Raw genomic sequence first — 19,499 nt, forward strand, 5'->3', positions numbered from 1 at the left:
AATATGTACTTAATAACGCAATAAACTGTCCTAAGTGGTATAGAATAAAAGGGGAAGCACTTTATTCTGACTGGCTGAAAGGTATCAGGATAAAGGGACTCAATTCCTTATAGCATTGCCGTGCGCAATTTACACTCAAATCTCCATTTACATATATATTATTTAATTTAGGCAATTATCAAGTCCTGAAATCACTTTTCCATTACAACCTGGACCCTTAGAAGGATTCACACCATGAATGCATCATATATAAGTATACAAAAAAGTAGTCAGAGAAGAAAGCAGTGGGAACAACTTTAATTGAATACTTATATTAGTAGATTAAATTAGGTCTGTTTTAAATGAGCCACCCTTAATTAGCTGCAGTTAGGAAAGTGGAATTAATATATTTTACTTTTTACTCTACTCATTACATTTAGCATCAATGGACAGCTAGCCCATTTTTGCTTTTCACCAACAATTGAGTGCCTTTTTGGGAAGGTCTGGAAAAAAAAAAAAAAAACTCATTTATTTGAATTCTAACATAAGCCCCAAGCAAGATTTAGAGCAGAATCCCCTTATACAATCTGGATATTTTTATGAACTGGGATATACCACTGATACAGTGATACCCTCCTTCCCAGATAGCTGCAGGACAGGCCTATAACAATTCACACGTTCATTCATTGTCAGCCAGTCAGGCAGCAAACGGTAATTGAAATACCTCACTGTTCCAGGCACATAGCAGAGATCTCTTCCCAAGCAGATTTTAATCTTGTCCCTGGTTACCATCATCTTGCAAGTATTTCCCTCTCATTGCCCCTAATGATGGTGATTTTGCCTCCAAGCCCACTTAGTAAGCGTAAGATCACTAAATGCAGCAAAGCCTGACACGTCTTACCTCCTCAAGGACTTCCAGAGAACTGAGATTTAAAGGCAGAGTGGAGGGTCCACAGATGTCCTCGTAAGTTCCTACAGGCACTAGACATGAGAATGTGGAGGGGACAGTATATTCAGGCAGACCCCGCCAAGTCCCTCTCTGATCTGGCCCTTGGGAAAATGACCGTCTAGTCCGATGAGGTTTCCCAATACTTTCTGGTGACCAATAGATGTCCTGCTCTTAAGCTGGGCTTTCACAAAAATATAGGATGAAGATAACGCCCTTAGATTGCAAGGCTCCACTTCATCAATGGTAAAATGGCACTTGACTTTCCTCTCGGACTTTGATTTACTCAGAGGGGAAGAAAAGCTCCTTCTCTTGTCAACAAGAAGTCAAGAATGTAAACAAATCAGAACAATGGTGTCCATGACACTTTTTAAAAAAACAGATCACATATTGGAGGCCCAAGGAATCAAACATGCTATACTATCTCACCCTTTCTTTGAAAGGTCAAAGATTGACGACCTTAAAGAATTCAAAACGAGCCTGCTAAATACTATGGTGATGTTGGTTGACGGATTTTTATATCCATGCAAAAATGTGATGTCTTTACATATTCATAAATATGGAAGTCCATTCACAAAATAATTAGTTAACTCCATTTATGTATGATTTGTTCCGGTTCTGTATACAAATCAATTATATGTCGGTCTGGGAAAGGCTCTTCCTACAGAAGCCTCAGTAGCCTCCTCTACAAAATGGGCAGATTGGTTCAGGACATCTCTGAGGGCCTTTCCAGCTCTAAAATTCAGATTTATAAGAGTCTGTTTTTCTCAAACCCTGTTCTGATAAGATCTGCCATTAAGTGAGCACTTACTACATGCCATGCACTGTGCTAAGCTTTTCACATGCATTATCTAATTGAATCCTCACAGCAATCATATGAGATATTATCATCCCCATTTTAAAGATGAGGAAACAGAGTCTCAGACTGGTTAAGAAGATAGCTAGATTCAAAGTGGGGTCTGTCTTAACTCCAGAGATCTACAGTCATGCAGTTTCTTTATAACCAAATGAGCCTAAGGGGATACACACAATGTGGAGACAAGCCAAAGAAAAGGGCTCTGGTATAAAGATTTACCACCAGCTGAGTGACTTTAGCCAAGTCTTTTAAATTCCGTAAGCCTAGTTTTCATCTTCTATAAAGAAATCAACAACTTGGGTAATTAGGTTATCTTTAGGGCTCACATTTCATAAATTTATGGCTAGATTTTTCAATCATTTTTTCATACATTCTTCCATTCATTAATTTGACTAATATTTATTGAGTGTTCCCACTCTGTGCTAGGCGCTGTACTAGACACTGAGAATACGGAGGTGAACAAGACAGACAAGGACCCTGCCTTCATGGAGCTTATGTTCTAGTGAGAGACACAGACTGTGCACAAGTAAACAAAGAAATAATCCAGATTGTATCAACTGGTGGTAAGTGCTATGAATAAAATAAAACTGCTATGTATAATAAAAGTGCAATGCTGGAGAGGCAGCCTAAGACTCTAGAAGCCTCCAATCTAATTAGTGAATCATAACCGTAGAAAACTTAAAAAATGAAGTAAAAGTATTTTAAGTCCATTTGTAGATGTAAAAATATGAAATACCAAGAAGTCTAATCAGTTACTTGGAGTGATACAGATCTGATATCAGACCCATCACTAGGTGACCTAAATGACTCTTTTTTTTAAATTAATTTTTATTGGAGTATAGTTGCTTTACAATGTTGTGTTGGTTTCTGCTGTATGGCAAAGTGAATCAGCTATACGTATACATATATCCCCTCTTTTTTGGATTTCCTTCCCATTTAGGTCACCGCAGAGCATTGAGTAGAGTTCCCTGTGCTATACAGTAAGTTCTCATTAGTTATCTATTTTATACATAGTAGTGTATATATGTCAATCCCAATCTCCCAATTGGTCCCACCCCCTTCCCCCCTTGGTATCCATACATTTGTTCTCTACCTCTCTCTAAACCTCACTTTTCATACCGGAAAATGGGGCTAAAAATACTTGTCCTTCTTACCTTACAAAAGAGAATTGAATGGGAAAGTCTTGGTCAACTGTACAGACTGCACCGAGGTAAATTTATTTAATTACACAGACATAAGACAAAGATGAGACACAGAGGCTCAATAGCCAAGCCTGTACTTTGGTCCCTGACATATAACTTTCTGACAAGTCACAACAATTTTTTAGCTTTGATGCCAATAATTTTATTAAGCAAAATTTCCAAGTCTTCCTCTGAGCCAGTGCACGTTTCATTTTTCTAGTCTTGAACAAATTGGAGAAGAATGAGACATACAAGCTTGCTCAGAACAGATTCTCCAGGGACACTTTCCTCCACCCAAACCTCCCAATAACCTCAAATAGTCGGCCTGGCCTCAGTGAGTATTTTAAAAATCAGCTAACACTAAAAGGAAACTATGTGCATGTGTAGAATGACTGGGAAGGCCTTATTCTGTGCAGATATTTAATGTGAGTATATTTTTGGCACTAAACAAAGGCCTAAATTAACTCCATATTAACTGGGAGTTGAGGCTTCCTGACACTAACCACCGAGGCTGATCCCAGGTGGCTCTTCCCCAGCAGGTCTGGCCTTCCACGCGTGATATAAAGAAGCAAGCCACAGTTGATGTAACAGGAGTTACACTTGGAGGTCAAAGAGCAGTGGGTATGAGGGGAAGCCTGCTTTTCTGTTGTTGTTTCTGCACATGATTTAGGGAGTCCCAGCTTCTGTCTACTCCCTCACCATTGAGAGGTTTGGCAGGAATTCTCCAATCTGACATTAATGGGATGGTTTCCACCTGCACTTTCAGTGCCCTGACTAATAGAAGATCCACTTAAGATCCACTTTATTCAAATCAAAAATACTATGTGGTACAGTATTCAGTTCACATCAAGGATCGCATATGCCATAGGACCCACCAATAGGAAAGATGGATCAATGTGCTGACATATATGGAAAGAATACCCTTCTAAAAAAAAAGCCCCCTTGTTATATATTTGAATAATTTTAAAGTCTCTCTTAAGACAAAGTGCTTTCCCAATTATGTTATTTTTAAACTAAGTACTGTTTGGGGCATGAACCAACTATAATCCATGGTGATGCTTAAGAGGTCCCCTGAAGAAGAGAGTAAAAACAACAAGGAAGATTAGTAAACTTACATAAATGTAGAATTTTTCCTGGATCTCCCACCATTACAAATGTTTCTCAAAACAAGACTTTCAAAGATCAGCTTTAAGAACATTGCTGAAGTGGTTATGTTTGGAGATTAAAATATAGCAAATGGTTAGTTATGGCTTTGATAAAATTTTCAGTGAAAGCATCATGTACAGATTCAAAAAGAAGGTCTCAAACAACTAAGATAGAAGAGAATATGATGGGACTAAAAATGGCTCTGACTTTGATAATAAAAAGAAAAGCACTGATGTTAAAGATGGCTGTAATGAGTTTGAATAGAAGTGTAAACCCTAAAGGTGGAAAAAGTTATATTTGTAAATGTTGTAAATTATGTATGTGATTTTAATATGTATACTTAAATAAATTAACATGTGAAATACTATAAATAGACAACTGATAATTCACTGGTATCTATAAATATGCATATGGCTAACATGGTCCTAAAGCAGAAAACCTTTTGTTAGGAAAATGAGGGAACACCTTATATTAAGGTGTTATATATGCTCTATTCTGGCATATATGACGTTGAAAGTTCTGTGAAAGAAAAGATGTGGTTATCCAATGATAGGAGAAAAATTAGGTAAATTATGATGTGGCCACAAAATGGACTATTACATACCCACTAAAATGCATTTAGGAGGAATTTAAACTAATAGAGGAAACGTTTACTTTACAATTCAAATTACAAAGTAGGATACAAAATTATACACATATACTGTGATTCACTCTGATAAAAATACATAAGAGTTTATGAGAAAAATATTAGAAGAAAGACTAAAAAATATTAACAGAGGGATGGGATAATGGATCTCTTCATATTTCTCATGTTTTTTAAATTTTCTATCCTATATGAATATGCATGATGTTCATAATGATACGATTTGTTTAAAATATGTAAGGCTCCAGTTCCTGTCAGACCTCACCTGTTCTAGAAACACCCACACTCTCCCATCACTAACGATCTAATTTAGGGGATCACATAATTCCAAAACTGAAAGCAATACCCCAGGGGGTTTACAGCTGTGCAGGCTATGGTATCCTTCGACCAGGGTCCAAATCCTGGCTCCTCCATTTATTAACTACAGAACCTTGGGGAAGGCACTTCACCTTTCTAAGTGTTTTTATCTTTAAAATGGGCCAATAATAGAGTCAGCCTTACACAGATTCTCAGGGGGAAAAAAACATGCCTTACATTCTAGTAATGCAGACAGGAAGAAGATGGAGAAAGAAGATAGAGTGGGAAAAAACAGTATAGAAGTCAAGAGAGGCTGTTGGAAGCCCACAGGGTAGAGAGAGGAAAGGAGTTCAAAACTCTAGTGAGAAACGCTGCTATCCTGGGGAAGGTGGTTTGGGAGGGGCCTGCATCGCCCCACCTATTGTCATAAGTTTGGACTTAAGTTTCAGACGTAAGTGTTTTAGATGAGTTCTCATTTTTACTTATGGAAAGTACAGTAGTGCTTCACATAGTGGGGGAAAATTTACAGAATTCATTGACCCCCAGAGGTGGTTCAGGTAGAACAAACAGCTGTGTGTCAGGGAGTTGGTCCCAACCTCTGAGACTCAGGCCATCTGAGACAGGAGGCCTTCGGAGCTACTTACATGCAGTCAGTTGGGGTGGCTGATGAATCCCAACAAATAGGGATGCCAAGAATGAGGGTATAGGACTAATGACCCTGTGCTATAGGTTTCTCAGGAACAAAAAGAGATGAGAACCCAGATTCAACGTATCTATGCTTTAACGAGAAGATGAAGATATATCTCACGATGAGATTCTACTGAAGTGCGAAATGATTATGAGACTAAAAATTGTTTTAAATTCATAATGCCCTGATGTTTATGATAGTTAAGTGAAAGAACAAATTAATATTATGTAAGGTATCACCCTATTTTGGTAATGACGCAGATAATCTGCATAGGAAAAAGACAAGACATATGCCATTAAAAATAATATGAACAGCTAACATGTATTGTTTATGTTTAAAGAACTGGCAGAAATGTGGGCAATTTTAATACTATTTTAGTTATTTTCTGTTGGTGTTTCCTAAATTATCTGAAATCAGTGTGGGCAACTTTGCAATAAAGAAAGAAAAACAAGTTTTAATGCTCTAGTGGGCACCACACCACTTAGTTAACAATGAACAGAAAGATGGGTATCCGTACCACTGTAACTGTGGACAAATAAAATAGAAAATAATCCTCCATCAAACATTTGGAATATATCTTAGGAAAGGAGAAAAAGAAAGAAATTTATTTTCATCTCCCTCCCACCCACTGCCCTCCGTTTCAAGGCACATAGTTTAAAAACTGAAGGGTTAATTTATCATGATGCTGGGTAAAAAACAAAAACAACAGCCTTGAAAAACTCCAAATAGTTTATTGGCTTTGAAAAGCAAATCATGTTATATTATACTAAATAGATTAGAGGTTCAAGACTTTATAGTATTGCATTACCTTCGCAAGAATGCACATAAAGCTCAGTTCCTACCTTTATTGTTAATAGCTTTCTAATCCCTGACTAGAAATTTATAGTTTAGAAATGGCAACACATCTTAAAGATTAAAGCCATGTGACAAGTAGTTCATGTCCCTTAATAACCAAATCACATGCCTTAGATTGGGGAAGCTTATCTGCCTTTTCCTTCTATACGGTTTCATTGGTAGGAAACACTTTATATCCCTATTACATGAATGATGAATGGGACCGTTGGTTATGGTCTGTTATTTGCTTGGCTGTAGTCAATATGTTTTCTTTGGACAGGGATTTCTGTGATTTATCTCTCTCCTGGCCTTATCACTTATTAACTCTGGGTAGACAGGAAAAAGCCAAGGTTGTATATAAGGCCTAGTGGCCGTTTAGATCTCTAACGTCCATGAAAATATCCCTTTTAATGATCCTGTTACACTAGCTACTCAAGTCCTGATTATACTCCACTCCAAAAAGGAAATAAAGGTTGTATTTCTTGGAAAGTATGTACATAAAATATGCAAAATAATATGCTTCCTTCAGACCAGCTTTATTCTTTGGAGAAATGGCTTTCATTTTATAGACGTCACAGAAGTACAGTGGGTTACTTTTAGTGATTCTTGTTGCTACTGTCCCCATTATGGCACCAACAGTGTTTAAGTTGACAAACGCCAGTGGGTTCAGGATCACCAATCACATCGACGTACATCAGATCAGGAGCAATCACATTTTGCGAAAAAATTCCCTTTGGCAGAGGAGAAGAGGCTTGGGACTTAGCCTTTGGATCACAAAAGCAAAAAGAATAAACATTCCCTCTGCCTTGAATTCTTTTCTTTGTGTGTAAATGGCTCATTTGGAGTAATATTTGAGACATGTGGACAGGAGCAGCCTGTTAATTTTTCCTTCTTCTTGGGTCTTTTCCAATTAGGGCACTGCGAAGGCAAAACTGCTAGTCAAGTGTTCATTACACAGCCCTCCTTCAGCTGAATCCTAAGTGAAAACAATCTGATATAAAAGAAAACGCTTTCTTGCCTTCCTTTCCCCAATTCTTCCTGAGTTTGCTTAGGCCCGTCTGTATAACAATTAACATATGTGTAGAATATTACCCTTTACAAAACATTTTCATGCCCATTCTTTCATTGATACTCACAAGACCCTTCGGATGCCCAGAGAAGGAAGGACCCCACCGTCTATTAAGTGGGAGGAAGTCAAAAATCTGGGCCTGAGTCCTCCGTCCCCTCACCCCCACGTCCAACCCACCTCCAGATCCTGTCCACTTTTCCTCTTAAATACCCCTTGAATCCTCTCACTATATTCCATCTCTACCCATTACCACCCAAAGTCAAGTCATCAAATCTCTTTCCCAGAATACTGCAATGGCCTCCTAACAGGTCTTCCAACATCCATTCTGGTTTCCTGTGCTCCAGCCAGCCAGAGTTTTTTGTTTTTGTTTTTGTTTTTCCAAAATGAAAGTCTGGTTATGTCCACCTGACCACTTAAGGATTGCTCTTGAGATGACAACTAGACTCCTCCCACTGGCTACAAGGCTTCATAGGCTTGTCTCTGCCCAATCTTCTCTCTCACCATTCTTTTCCTCTTTCACCATTCTCTTCCTCTCTCTTGATTTTCTCAGCTTCACTGGAATTTTTACAGCTTTCCAAGATGCCACGTTTCCTCCCATTCAGAGCCTTCTTACATGCTTCTCTCGGCTGGAGCACTCATTTTCTTTCCCCACCCCACCTGACCCCATCCTTCATCAACTGCAGGTTAACTCTTAATGATCCTTCAAATCTCAGCTCATGCATCTTTATCTGAGAGAAAATACCTCTAACTGACCGACTGGCGGTCCTTTGTTATATTCTTGTCTGAAACTCTGTTCCTGTTTTTCTGGGCACTTAGCAGGTTTGAAATTGTAAACTTATGAATATCCACATTCCCTCTTAGACTACAAAATCCCTGAAAAAAGGGGCTGTGTGTGGTTTTGCTCAACATGGTTTTAGAACACTGCCTAGAATAGAACAGGCAATCCACAAATATTTGTGAGATGAGTGAATGAAGTAACAAAAGAAAGTCATAAAATCAGAATTAGAACCGAGATCTTTTGATTCTGACTGGAACACCTAGAAAGAAACAATTTCCTTAATCAGATGAAAGCTGGCACACATATAACACCAAACAAAATGTGCCTTAACAACCAATTCTTTGTATTTTGAAGAGAAACCTTCCCATTGTCTGCTTCTTTCTTTTTGCCTTTACTTTTAGGGAGCATTCATACTGTACCAGGCACTGCCAGGAGTGTATTATATACATTTACTTATTGACTCCTTAGATGCAGGTACTGTTAAAATATCCTCATTTTACAGACAAAAAAATGAAGAGTATGTATAATATAGATCCAACCCCATTTTTTTTCTTTATCAAAAACCCCAGTGACTGTGTTCTCTACATGTAAGTTCAAGTTAAAAGGGATAGATTCTTAATTAACAGCTCTTATTTACATTCCCTGTCATCCAGAGCACAAAAATCAATGAGGACCCATTGCTTCTGGGCAATATGTCAGTCAATTATTAGAGAACACCTATTGCAAGTAAGATGTAAGTCAAGTAAGTCAAGGTGCTTCAACACAGTGGACAAAACAGTGTAAGATTAGGGAAGGTTCACTCTTCCCTCAAGCAGCTTGTGGACCTCTTGAGATGTGTCTACCTAAGATCAAAAGAAGAGAGCCAACAGTAGAAGGAAGTGAATGATGAAAGAGCCATCTAAGCACATGCAACAAAAGAGATCCAAGGACAGAGACTCTTCCAATTAATCAAGATGAGCCATAGGGAACATCAACGTCACCTAGTCCAATTGGCTCATTTTACTGTGAAGAAACTGTAGTCTGGAGCATGTCAGCAACTTGTCCTATGTCTCATAGCCAGTTAGCAGCAGGGCTGGGACTAGAATTCAGACCTCCCTGATCTCAGCCCAGTGCCCTGGCCACTTGCTACTGTGGCCAGAGAACACCTCCGAGGGGAAATAGAGTTTGAACTGGAAGTTACAGGGGAATCACCATGTCCAAGGTTGCTAAACATGAAGTGAGCGTGAGGCATAGTGAGGAGACGGGTTTGAGTGGAGCCGAGGAAGCACCGGGCCCAGAGCATAGTGAGCTGTGAATGCCACGCCCAGGGGTTTGGGCTACATCTTACATACAGGGAGTAGATAGGCAAGGTTTCTCTGCAGGGACATGTTATGAAAGTGGCTTTTCAGAAGCTGAATCTGGCAATGAACTAGTTTAAGAAGACGCTAAAGAACAAGAGATTCATTAGGTGCAAACTTTTTCCCTAAAACTGATGACTTTGTTTATCCCCAGGATGGCAGCCTTCATTTGTGCAGGAGGTTTCCAAGAACTAAAAACACAGCTTTCTCCCTGAAACCTCTTGAACGGGGATTGAAGCTGATTATAACCTAAACACCTTTGAAGGGGGCTGGTGATAGACAGTACCCATGTTACTATGGCCTCCAGATCAGGGGTTGAAATTTGGGATGGAAATAAGAGAACAGGTGTGTGTTGTTCCTGAAAAAATCAACACCTGAGAACTTTATAAATCTGGGCTGCCTTTTTAAAATATGTATTGTTTGAGGTGGTTTCTAAGAAAATATTTGTTATATCAAAATTGTTATCGTCACATTTATAAATCTTTTTCTTGCTGCCTTATACTGTGCTCTTTGTATTTGTGGTTGATTGATGTTGCTTCTTTAATTTACCGATGACTACATTTTTGTTACTAAAATTCCTAAAGGACATTTCGTAGACCTCTAGGAACATGGTGGAGAAGATAAACAACACATATAAAATATTACACCATGGGAGGGACTAAGCAACAAATGAATGAATGAATAATTATAATGGTCATCAGTTATTAATAGAAACTACTACTATCTGGCTAAGTGCTCATGCTAGCTCACCCTAGGTGCTTTATACACATTTCTCTAATACTAAGAACAACCCCAGCAAGTTATTATTCCCTGTGATAATGTAAAGTTGAGGCGACTGTGGTTCAGAGCTATTGTACAATGTCCCAAAAATAACCTGTCTGGTAAGTGGTAGAGCTGAGAGTTCAAGCTACACCCCTCATCTCTTAAACCCAAAGACTCAATCACTATCTACATCATCTCCTTGGAAGTGAGGGAGGAAAGACTAAGGGGAAAGAATGAAAAGAGGGAGAAGGGAAGAAAGAAGAAGAGAGAGTGGGGGCAGAGGGAGAACATAAGAGGAATGGGGAGAAAAAAGGAAAATTCGAAAGACATGGTACATGTCATCAAGTTTCATGGAACATATTCAGCCAACATGGTCCCTTCTACATGCAAAGTAATTTGGGGCATGAGGTACAAACAAGAAGCATTTCCAGGAAGAATATTTATTTCAAAGTGGATTCTGAGACTAACATACAAGGATTATGTATGTTTCACAGGGGCAGGAAGCTTGGTGGAAAACGTTAAGAATAGGACAACCCAGTGGTAGAAGTGATTTGAGATGTGACCTACCCAAACATCTGAGCTGTTAGGTGATCATCCATTGGGGACTTTCACCAACTTTTGGGCAGTAGGCAGTATATAGCTCTTGGTGCACACCTAAGCTGGTCCAACATCCTGGTGGCCCATTTCTCCAGTCATATTTTTCCCAAAGTCAGCAGCCCCTCCAGTGGAGGAATAACTGGACTGAAGTTAAAAAGTACATTTGGATTTGGCCACCTCTTATGAGGAAAAACCAATTCTAAGAACTTTGAAGAAGCAACTAAAGGCTCCTGGGAGTCTTTTATCAGTTCCCAAGGTTACTTAAAGTTTAGTGGGAGAGATTACAGTTCTAAAAGATCCAAGTCACTTCAAGACATAACAACTGCAGGAAAGCAAGCTACGAGAAGAACAAAGATATTGGCGAGACCCCTTCCAGGGCAGTGGAGGTTTATGGGGATTTACTTCCCATTGGACTGACGGACCAGACACACGATTAGAGAGGGCTTTGAAAACAGTCCTGTCCTTAGAAAGGGTTTTTGTTTCCTCCTATTAGAAAACATGATTTAAAATGTAAAGTCAGCCTTGCTCTACATTTACATAAGAATAACTGGCCACAATAAATCAGATCAGGGATGCGCTACTGAGCTTTTTTGTTCTGATCCAGTTGGGCTTCACTTTGCTCCCTCACTCTGATTGGGCAAACACCAGGGAACCACACAGCTGGCAGCTGAGAACACCTCACGTGTCCCTGGTCTGAAGCACCAAAGATGGAGAGCTGCCCTCCTGTCCCTACCAGTGGAGCCAGCTTGCAGGCAATCTGTGTTTAGTCAGATTCTTTCCCCCCACCCCCAATAGTCTGCCTTTATTTGCATAGATTAGGCCAGGCTGTTCCTGTCTCAGTTGTGTGGGGTTTTTTTTTCATCGATTATAGATTTTTAGGGACTTGCACATACACACACACAAACCCTCTCACACACACTCAGAAAACAACAGTGCCTTAGTTTGGGCTGTTGTTTTTCAGTCCTAGGACATTTCTTTTTCTCTTTTTAAAGGGAAAAATTCCAAGTGATATTCTACTAAGAAACAACTGTTAGCTCACCCCATCCAGAAAAGCAAGCCTCACATCTTGAAATGCTGTGGATGTTAAAGAAAATGAAATGTGAGCTTCTGTGGGTGGACGGAAGGGGAGGGCTGCAGGTTTCCAATGAGCTGAGCAGTTGTTCGGATATGAAGAACAGAGAGGATTTACAACCCATCCCTGTGCCTCCGCTAGAAAGTGGTGACAAGCAGAGAGGTAAACTGAGCAAATCACAGAGGCTTGGCAGCAGCGGCCATAAACACTTCATGATAATGATCAAGAGTTCCAGGTGTAGTTCAGAAATTAACAGAGACTCCCTTTTGCTAGAAATGGTGTAATGTCACAGTGACTGTGAACAGCCAGCTACATCAACAGGGAAGTTTTTGTACCAGTTTCTTTGAAAATTTTATTTTTCCAATGCAGGGAGAGGTGAGAGTCTCTCTTAGAATACTTAAAAAATTGAGTCTTCTTGTCTATTGCCCACAGTTCGAGGCAAGATCAGCAGAAGCATTTTTTCATACTTTAAATTTCCCACACACTTACACACGTGCGGGAAATCCTGGAGTGCACACCCAGGATTTCTCTCTCTTATCCTTAACTACTTTGCTAGACTTGCAAATCAGCCGCTTTTACCTTTGATCTTAATTCCCGTCTTATACAGTTTTTCCAAGATGTGATTTCTTAAATTGATGGCATTTTTTTTAATGGTTAAAAAAATTCCCAATAACGATGGGTCCCCTAGCTATTTTCTTTTGAGAACTTAAGTAATTTAATGGGGATGACTTTTTTTTTTTTTAACTTTTATGGCCAGGTGGCTCAAGGGGATATTTTGTTGAACACTGATTAAAAATAATTTCTTCTAAAGGAGTCCTGACCACAAAATGGAACCATTAATGGGCAGGGACGTTGTCACCAAAGCGGAATCATGCCTGATCGCCTCTCGTTCCTCCCATCACACGAGCATTTTCTTCTTCTTTTTCTTCTCCTTTTCTTGTCCTTAATGGCAGAGTAAATAAGCAGCCAGCGAGGCCTAAATGTTTTCGGCCAAAAACAGAGTCCAAACTCCGCAGAGAAAACATTTGGCCTCTGTGGTTTTGTAATATGTTCCAGAACACTGAGTTCAGTGAAGAACATTGTGAAAAACTCCCATCCATCGGAATGATGGTGGGGAATGTTACAGTATCAGAAGTTTCATTTGGTCCTTTTCCTGCAGGCCCATAATGAGGCTTGTAAAAAAAAAAAAAAAAAAATAGTGCTATGTGGAAGTTCTCATGGGAAAAATGAATGGCAAGAAATCCTAGCTTTAAAAGAAACAGCTAATCTGCTAGTTTGATTGTTCTTCAAAACTTACACTGAACCAATGAGCCTAATTAAAAACACTTGGCCTACTTCTATAAAGCATCATCGCTTTCTCTATGCTTCGTTTGTATACACCACAGAACTCCAGATAGACTATTATTTTTTCAAGTGCTCACTAACAAAGTGCTGACTTTGTTGGGATGGCTGAGCTAATTTCTTGAACTCAGTGTGAAACCTTAGCTAAACAAAATTGTGGTAATTTTCCTTAATTTGTAAAAGTGATTGGAGTGCAAACAAAATTTTCCTCTTGGGTCAATCCTATAATTTTCAATTAACTAAAACTAATAGGCAGGCAGGCACCAAACCTGCATTTTGTTTAAAGGACTGGGAGGCATTTCCAAGGGTCAGGATGCATTAATTGTTTTTATAATTTTGAGGGGGGTGGAGAGTCACTAATAAGCATGGTCGGTTTTGTTCCTAGTGTTAAAATACAAAAGGAAAGATGCTTCGAGGTAAAATGTCACAGCAAAATAAAATTTGTCCATTTAATTGTATGGTTATAATTAGGATGTGTTAGCAGTTATCCCTTCATGCTCTGGAGTCTCCTTGTGTGAAAGCAACTTACACTCTGTACTTAAGCTGGCCTTCTGGTCCTTTATTGAATGAAGAAGGAAACATGGGGCCAGTTTCTGGAGACAGCTGCCCAGAGATGACTGCTACTTAGCAGAGGACCTAGAATGTTACCACTCCCAGTGTGGTCCTTGGACCAGGATCATCCGCTTCACCTTCGGAGCTTGTTAGAAATGCAGAGTCTCAGGTCCCACCCAGAGCTACTGAATCAGAATCTGGATTGCAAAAAAGATCCCTCGGTTAGGGATCTTTTTGGTTCCCTAAAGATTGTTTGGTTTGCACACAACAATCTGAGGATCTCTTCAAGTACACACTGGGCACTCAGACTGTGCCCTTGATATATTTGCATAGAGAACATGCCTGGTTCTCTCCATGTGATGGGAGGAAATTCATATTCACCCTATAACTCTAGCTTCTTACTGCAAGGCGGGTCCATGTGCCAAGGCTGTTTGGGGTGGCAGGGGGAAGTCGGTGTGGGTGGGGGGGAGAAAAATTCAGCTTACAGGGAAAGAAAGCACCAATCCAGAATGAAATATGAAAATCACCAATTGTCGTTAATACAAATGCCATGACCAAGCTAGAAGAACGTCGTACTGGGCATTAAAGCACATCCCTACTCCATAAAGCAAACGAACCGCCACACAGATGGTTTAACATCCAGAGAGACTCAGGATTGTCGAGCACTCCTTTCCTCTTCCCTTATTTCTCATGCTGCTGCTTTAGGTGTCCAACCCATGATTTCAACTAGATCCTGTCATTCAACACGGACACCCAGATGAATTCTTAAATAATAATAGTAGTAGTAGTAGTAGCACCTCATTTGGTCATACATAGGGTGAAATGGAGAAAGAAAGTGGATCTTAAGAGAAAACAGATTTTAGAATAACACACACACATGTATACAAGATAGCGTCAAAGACCCACAAGGCCAAGGCAGCTCTGTCCACCATCTGCAGTAGTTCTTACCTGTGTAAATGAATCTTCCCGGTGTCCCTTTGCAGAACTGTTTGGATTTGTAGGACAATGTGACCTCTACAACACCAGGGATGTGCCGAGGAGGAGTCTGCACCCGGATGGCATGAGGAGTAATCAACTAGGGGGGAGACGTTTGGGAAAAAAACATTGTCACTGCATTATGTAAAGGACTCATTTCATATGTTTCTTATCAGCTCTCAATAAACATAGCCTTCAAACACATAATTAACCTGTCAGTGTTTAAATACAATCGTGATGGAACCTGTATAAAAGACACTGACGACAATATTTACAAGTGCTCTGAGCACAGCCATAACAACTTTATCTGAGTTTTCCTACACGGCAGGCACTCTGCTTCCTGGTTTGAAAAGTGAACCTGGCCTAATGAAATGATTTATCTACTACAGGATATCCTTTGGAAAATCTCTGTTTGAAGCAGACACCCAAATCAGAGCTGAGCTCTGCCACTCCTCTCCAGAGCTGGTGGGCCTGGTGTTTGAAGTGAGCCCTTAAACATGTGCAAAACACAGAGGTAGGAAATCAGTGGGCCAAGGTGCTCTGATTAGCTGCAGAGCACATGTAGGAAATGCCCCTGAAGACCATTTGGTGCATTAACTACCAGAGGCACAATCAAAGAGCTTTAAAGGGGAAACCCAAGAATGTGCCTCCCTGAAATAGCTGAGGGATCTAGCAGAACTAAGGACTGTCCATAAAAGGGAAATGGAAAGTTGGGGAGGGGGCTGGAGTATGCTCAGTGGTCCATTATGCAATGCCACGTGCACAATGAGGAAGGTCATTTCTGAACCCTGTTGGCAGCCAGAGTGCACTGCAAAGCAGAATTTATTTTTTAATACTCGTATCTTTGTTTATATAACTAAAATGTTATTAACGGCCATAAAACTGGCATTATCTGCTTCTTTGAAAACCCCAGCCCTGGTATTTGACTGGCTGACCTCTGATGGTGCTGGACTCTGCGTGCTCTCTCTGTGGTGTGTGCAACAGCCCATTCGTTACTCCTTTCAGATGCATTTAGATCAGTGCTGCGGTACTGAGTCAGTATGCAATGGGTGATCACTTGAGTTTATACTAACTCATGTTTGTGCTGTTCTTATAACTTAGAAAGGGCTTTTGTTTCAATATGCAAATTCAAATGTTTTGCCCAGAGAATCACAGGTGACACCATGAGAATCCAGGTGACACCCACAAATGCCAGCCCCTGTGTCCTGCCTGGGTAAACTGTCCTAGCACAAAGTCCTGGCAGAAAGAATATAAGAAAGTTGCTATTGCTAAAATCCGCAAGTAATTTCTTTCATATGCTCTTTCTTGAAACATAAAGGTCATCTGCATAAAAATCATTTTAACTTAGTAGTTAGAAATGCCTATCCTCTTCCATAGAATGTGTGGACCCTTAGTTTATTTGCGGGAAATACATAGAAGATACTTCAGTACTATCGTGCTTATGTGGAACCCCTGGAGACTGAGCTCTCCATGGCTAAGTTTTTCAGACGGCTAAGGGTTTATCCATAAAAGCACAAAAAATATTTAAGATTTTGACCTTCTCATACTGAAATTCTTCCAAAATGCATTATATGTTTTCTAAAGTTAGCAAAGTATATATAATTTAATTTAGCCTTGATAAATCAAGATTTTCGTTTGGAACACCCCTTCTTATATCTTGTATCAAAGCTCTATTTATCTTAGATCTATATATCTTCTATAATACAGAAAAGCCCTAAGTGACCACTGAGGTAGGAGGGGCTATTTTCCCCTGCACTAAATGGCCCTGGATACCTATGAGTTTTAAATTATTTCTATTTTATTCATTTTTTTTTGTCTTTTTTCCTCCTGGTGTCCTTTGAACCTTCTATACTGCTCTTCTAATCTTTAAGCATCGAAATCAGGAAATCAAGTTTACTATTGTATAGAGAATAGGAGAAGAAAAGAGGCTCTGGAGAGCAGTAAAAGATGATCTTCCAAAATCAAGTGCATGTTTAATCTCAACTGATCAGACAGTGTTTTTGCAATGTTGGGATTAACACCTGCTGAGTACCTAGGTTATCTACTACATTGCCGAGGATTTTACTTGCAAACACTAATTTGGTCAGATGTGTTTTACTTGCAAACACTAACTTTCGTCACTAATTTGGTCAAAATCGTAAGTATTTTTATCCCTTTTTTTCAGATGTGAAAACAGAATCATAAATTGTTAAACTGCTTGCACAAATCACCCTCGTTAGAGCAAATAAGAGCAAAAAAGTGACCCCAATGCAGTTCAAAAAATGACAGGAACAAATTCTTCCTATCTAACCATAAAAAAGAAATTGTTTATATTCATACCTTTAAACTTTTTAAAGGTAGTATCAAACTCAAAATTTTCAGATCCAAAGACTGTGTGTGTGTGTTAATCTACATGCTATATCCATTTTTCTTTTACTGCCTGGTCCTTGGCTATGTTTTTGATGGTGGAATTTGCCATATAGTTATATTCCAAATAAGTGGTATGCTTCTATCTTAAGAGTTACTTGGACTGTAGAGTAACATTAATTCACGATATTTTGGAGAACTTTCAGCCAGTTACAAAACACTTCACCTGCCCTCCTTTTTCTCAGGGGAAATACATTTTAAAAGATGGAAAGATATCAGCAGACAATTGAGACATCTTTTTAAGCATAAGAACTTATTACCTATGAGTTGCTACACTAAGAAACAAAATTCATGGGCCTTACAAATTGATTAGATATGACTGCAAAGAAACTACTAAGAGAGTGGGGTGTTGGCATAAAGTACTAGGCTCAGGAAATTGAAACAAATTTTCATTTACAATTTTATTTTCAGTTTTAATCAATCACTCTAACTAAAGCAGAGATTCATTCTTGAAATAACTATCCTTCACAAATGAGGTAGAATATGAATCATCATTAGAGAGTGAATTTGTTGATGTTTTCCTTGCTGTGGATGTTAGTCTGGGAACAGGCTCTAGCACTGACACGTGATACTGATGGCTTACAGAAGGAAAAACTTGTATCTAACTTCTGTCAGTTGAAAGCAGAGGCTTAATTACTAATCACTCAAAGAATTACAGTATTTATTACGGGAAGGAATGCTAGTAATCATTTAAAACTAACACTCTCATTTCATTAGTGAAGGACACAAAAGTCCAGAAAAGTCTAGTGGCTGCAAAAATTGACCCAACATCTTAGGGAAAAGACAGGGTCTAGATTTGGAAGTCTAGAACTCAAGACCCACCTCCAAACCCCTCCCCCCATCTCAGGATAAATTTCCCACATTGTTCCAACCTGGCTGAACTAAGGCAGCCCCTCTAAGTTACAGAAGGAGGAAGGGCTCTAGTAAGTCTAAATTTTCTGGACTTCCATCATTGGAATACCACTTTCTTAGTTTTGCCATATCTATAAACCACTTGTACAATTATGTACTTAAAAATTTTTAATTGGTTACCTTTTTGTTTAAAGTAACTTATTTTAAAAGGAAGCTATATTATTATCGCAACTGGTATCCCCTGCCAGAATAAGAAGGAACTGTGGGTGGTAATCTTAAAGTTAATATGATGTTAGATCCTAGCTAGATAATGTTGACAACCTGCGTGGGTTTATTGAAAAGGGAGTTGAGCTAGTGCTGGACGTTACAGACTTGTTTGCCCCAAATGAGACTTTGTCCCTTAACATAAATCAGAAGGATTAAAAGAGAAATAAAAGGAAAATCACTTTCTCAGGATATGATTCAGTTCTACTTAATGTCTGTGTCGAATCCAAAATGGTCTCCTGTACAACCAGGGGGCACGTACCCCACACTTTGGGAAATTCTATTCTAAGTGATTAGAGAACAGATTCACTCTTTTGACTTAACTTCCTTAAATCACAAACCAAACGAGCTAAAAATAAATATTCTTCTGAAACCCTGTAGCATCTGACACTACTTTCTTCCTTTTTGGAAGTCTACACTTTCTTCACTTCTGTGACACTAATTATGAGACCTAAGACTTGCAGAGCATCTGATGGTTTATCAAAGCGCTTTCATATTCACTCTTTTAAAACCCGTCCTTATGGGATATATATTCCAGATGAGAAAAGTTGAGGGTCAAGCAAGTTAACTAACATTATTTGAAACAGTAGAAGAAAACCCATCTCTTAGGCCTGTAAATAAGTGTTTTCCAGGGCTCCTCTCTTATTCATTGGCTCCTGTTCTCTTCATGTGCCAACTATTTCTTTCTGCCAACTTGTTAACTGTAGAAATTTCACAAGTCTTGTTCTAGATCTTTTTCTTTTTCACTCGCCTGACATTTCTTGAATTCACTCATTGGCTCAACCACCTCACCTAAACTGACTTCCAAATCTACACCTGTAGCTTTGATCTCTTTGGCCAAGCACCACATTTTTATGAACAACAGAGTAACAGAATCTCCCTGAACATGTCTTATTGCCACCTCAATCTCAACAGGGCCCAAGA

At 39.2% G+C, this 19,499-nt stretch overlaps 1 protein-coding gene across 7 annotated transcripts in view; it reads right to left on the reverse strand.

The window, feature by feature from the left end:
- The window catches only part of EBF1 (EBF transcription factor 1), a gene marked incomplete at its 3' end in the record, with an annotated part of 393,745 nt that overhangs the window by 64,600 nt on the left and 309,646 nt on the right, over window positions 1-19,499 (reverse strand). For all 7 annotated transcript variants that reach the window (XM_082379092.1, XM_082379093.1, XM_082379090.1 and 4 more), the window contains exon 10: window positions 15,027-15,153. In XM_082379092.1, the coding sequence (XP_082235218.1) occupies window positions 15,027-15,153 (127 nt within the window). The remainder of the gene's footprint in view (window positions 1-15,026; window positions 15,154-19,499) is intronic.

The sequence above is a fragment of the Balaenoptera borealis genome (assembly GCF_965194805.1).
Source record: "Balaenoptera borealis genome assembly, chromosome: 2".
Classification (NCBI taxonomy): Eukaryota; Metazoa; Chordata; class Mammalia; order Artiodactyla; family Balaenopteridae; genus Balaenoptera; species Balaenoptera borealis.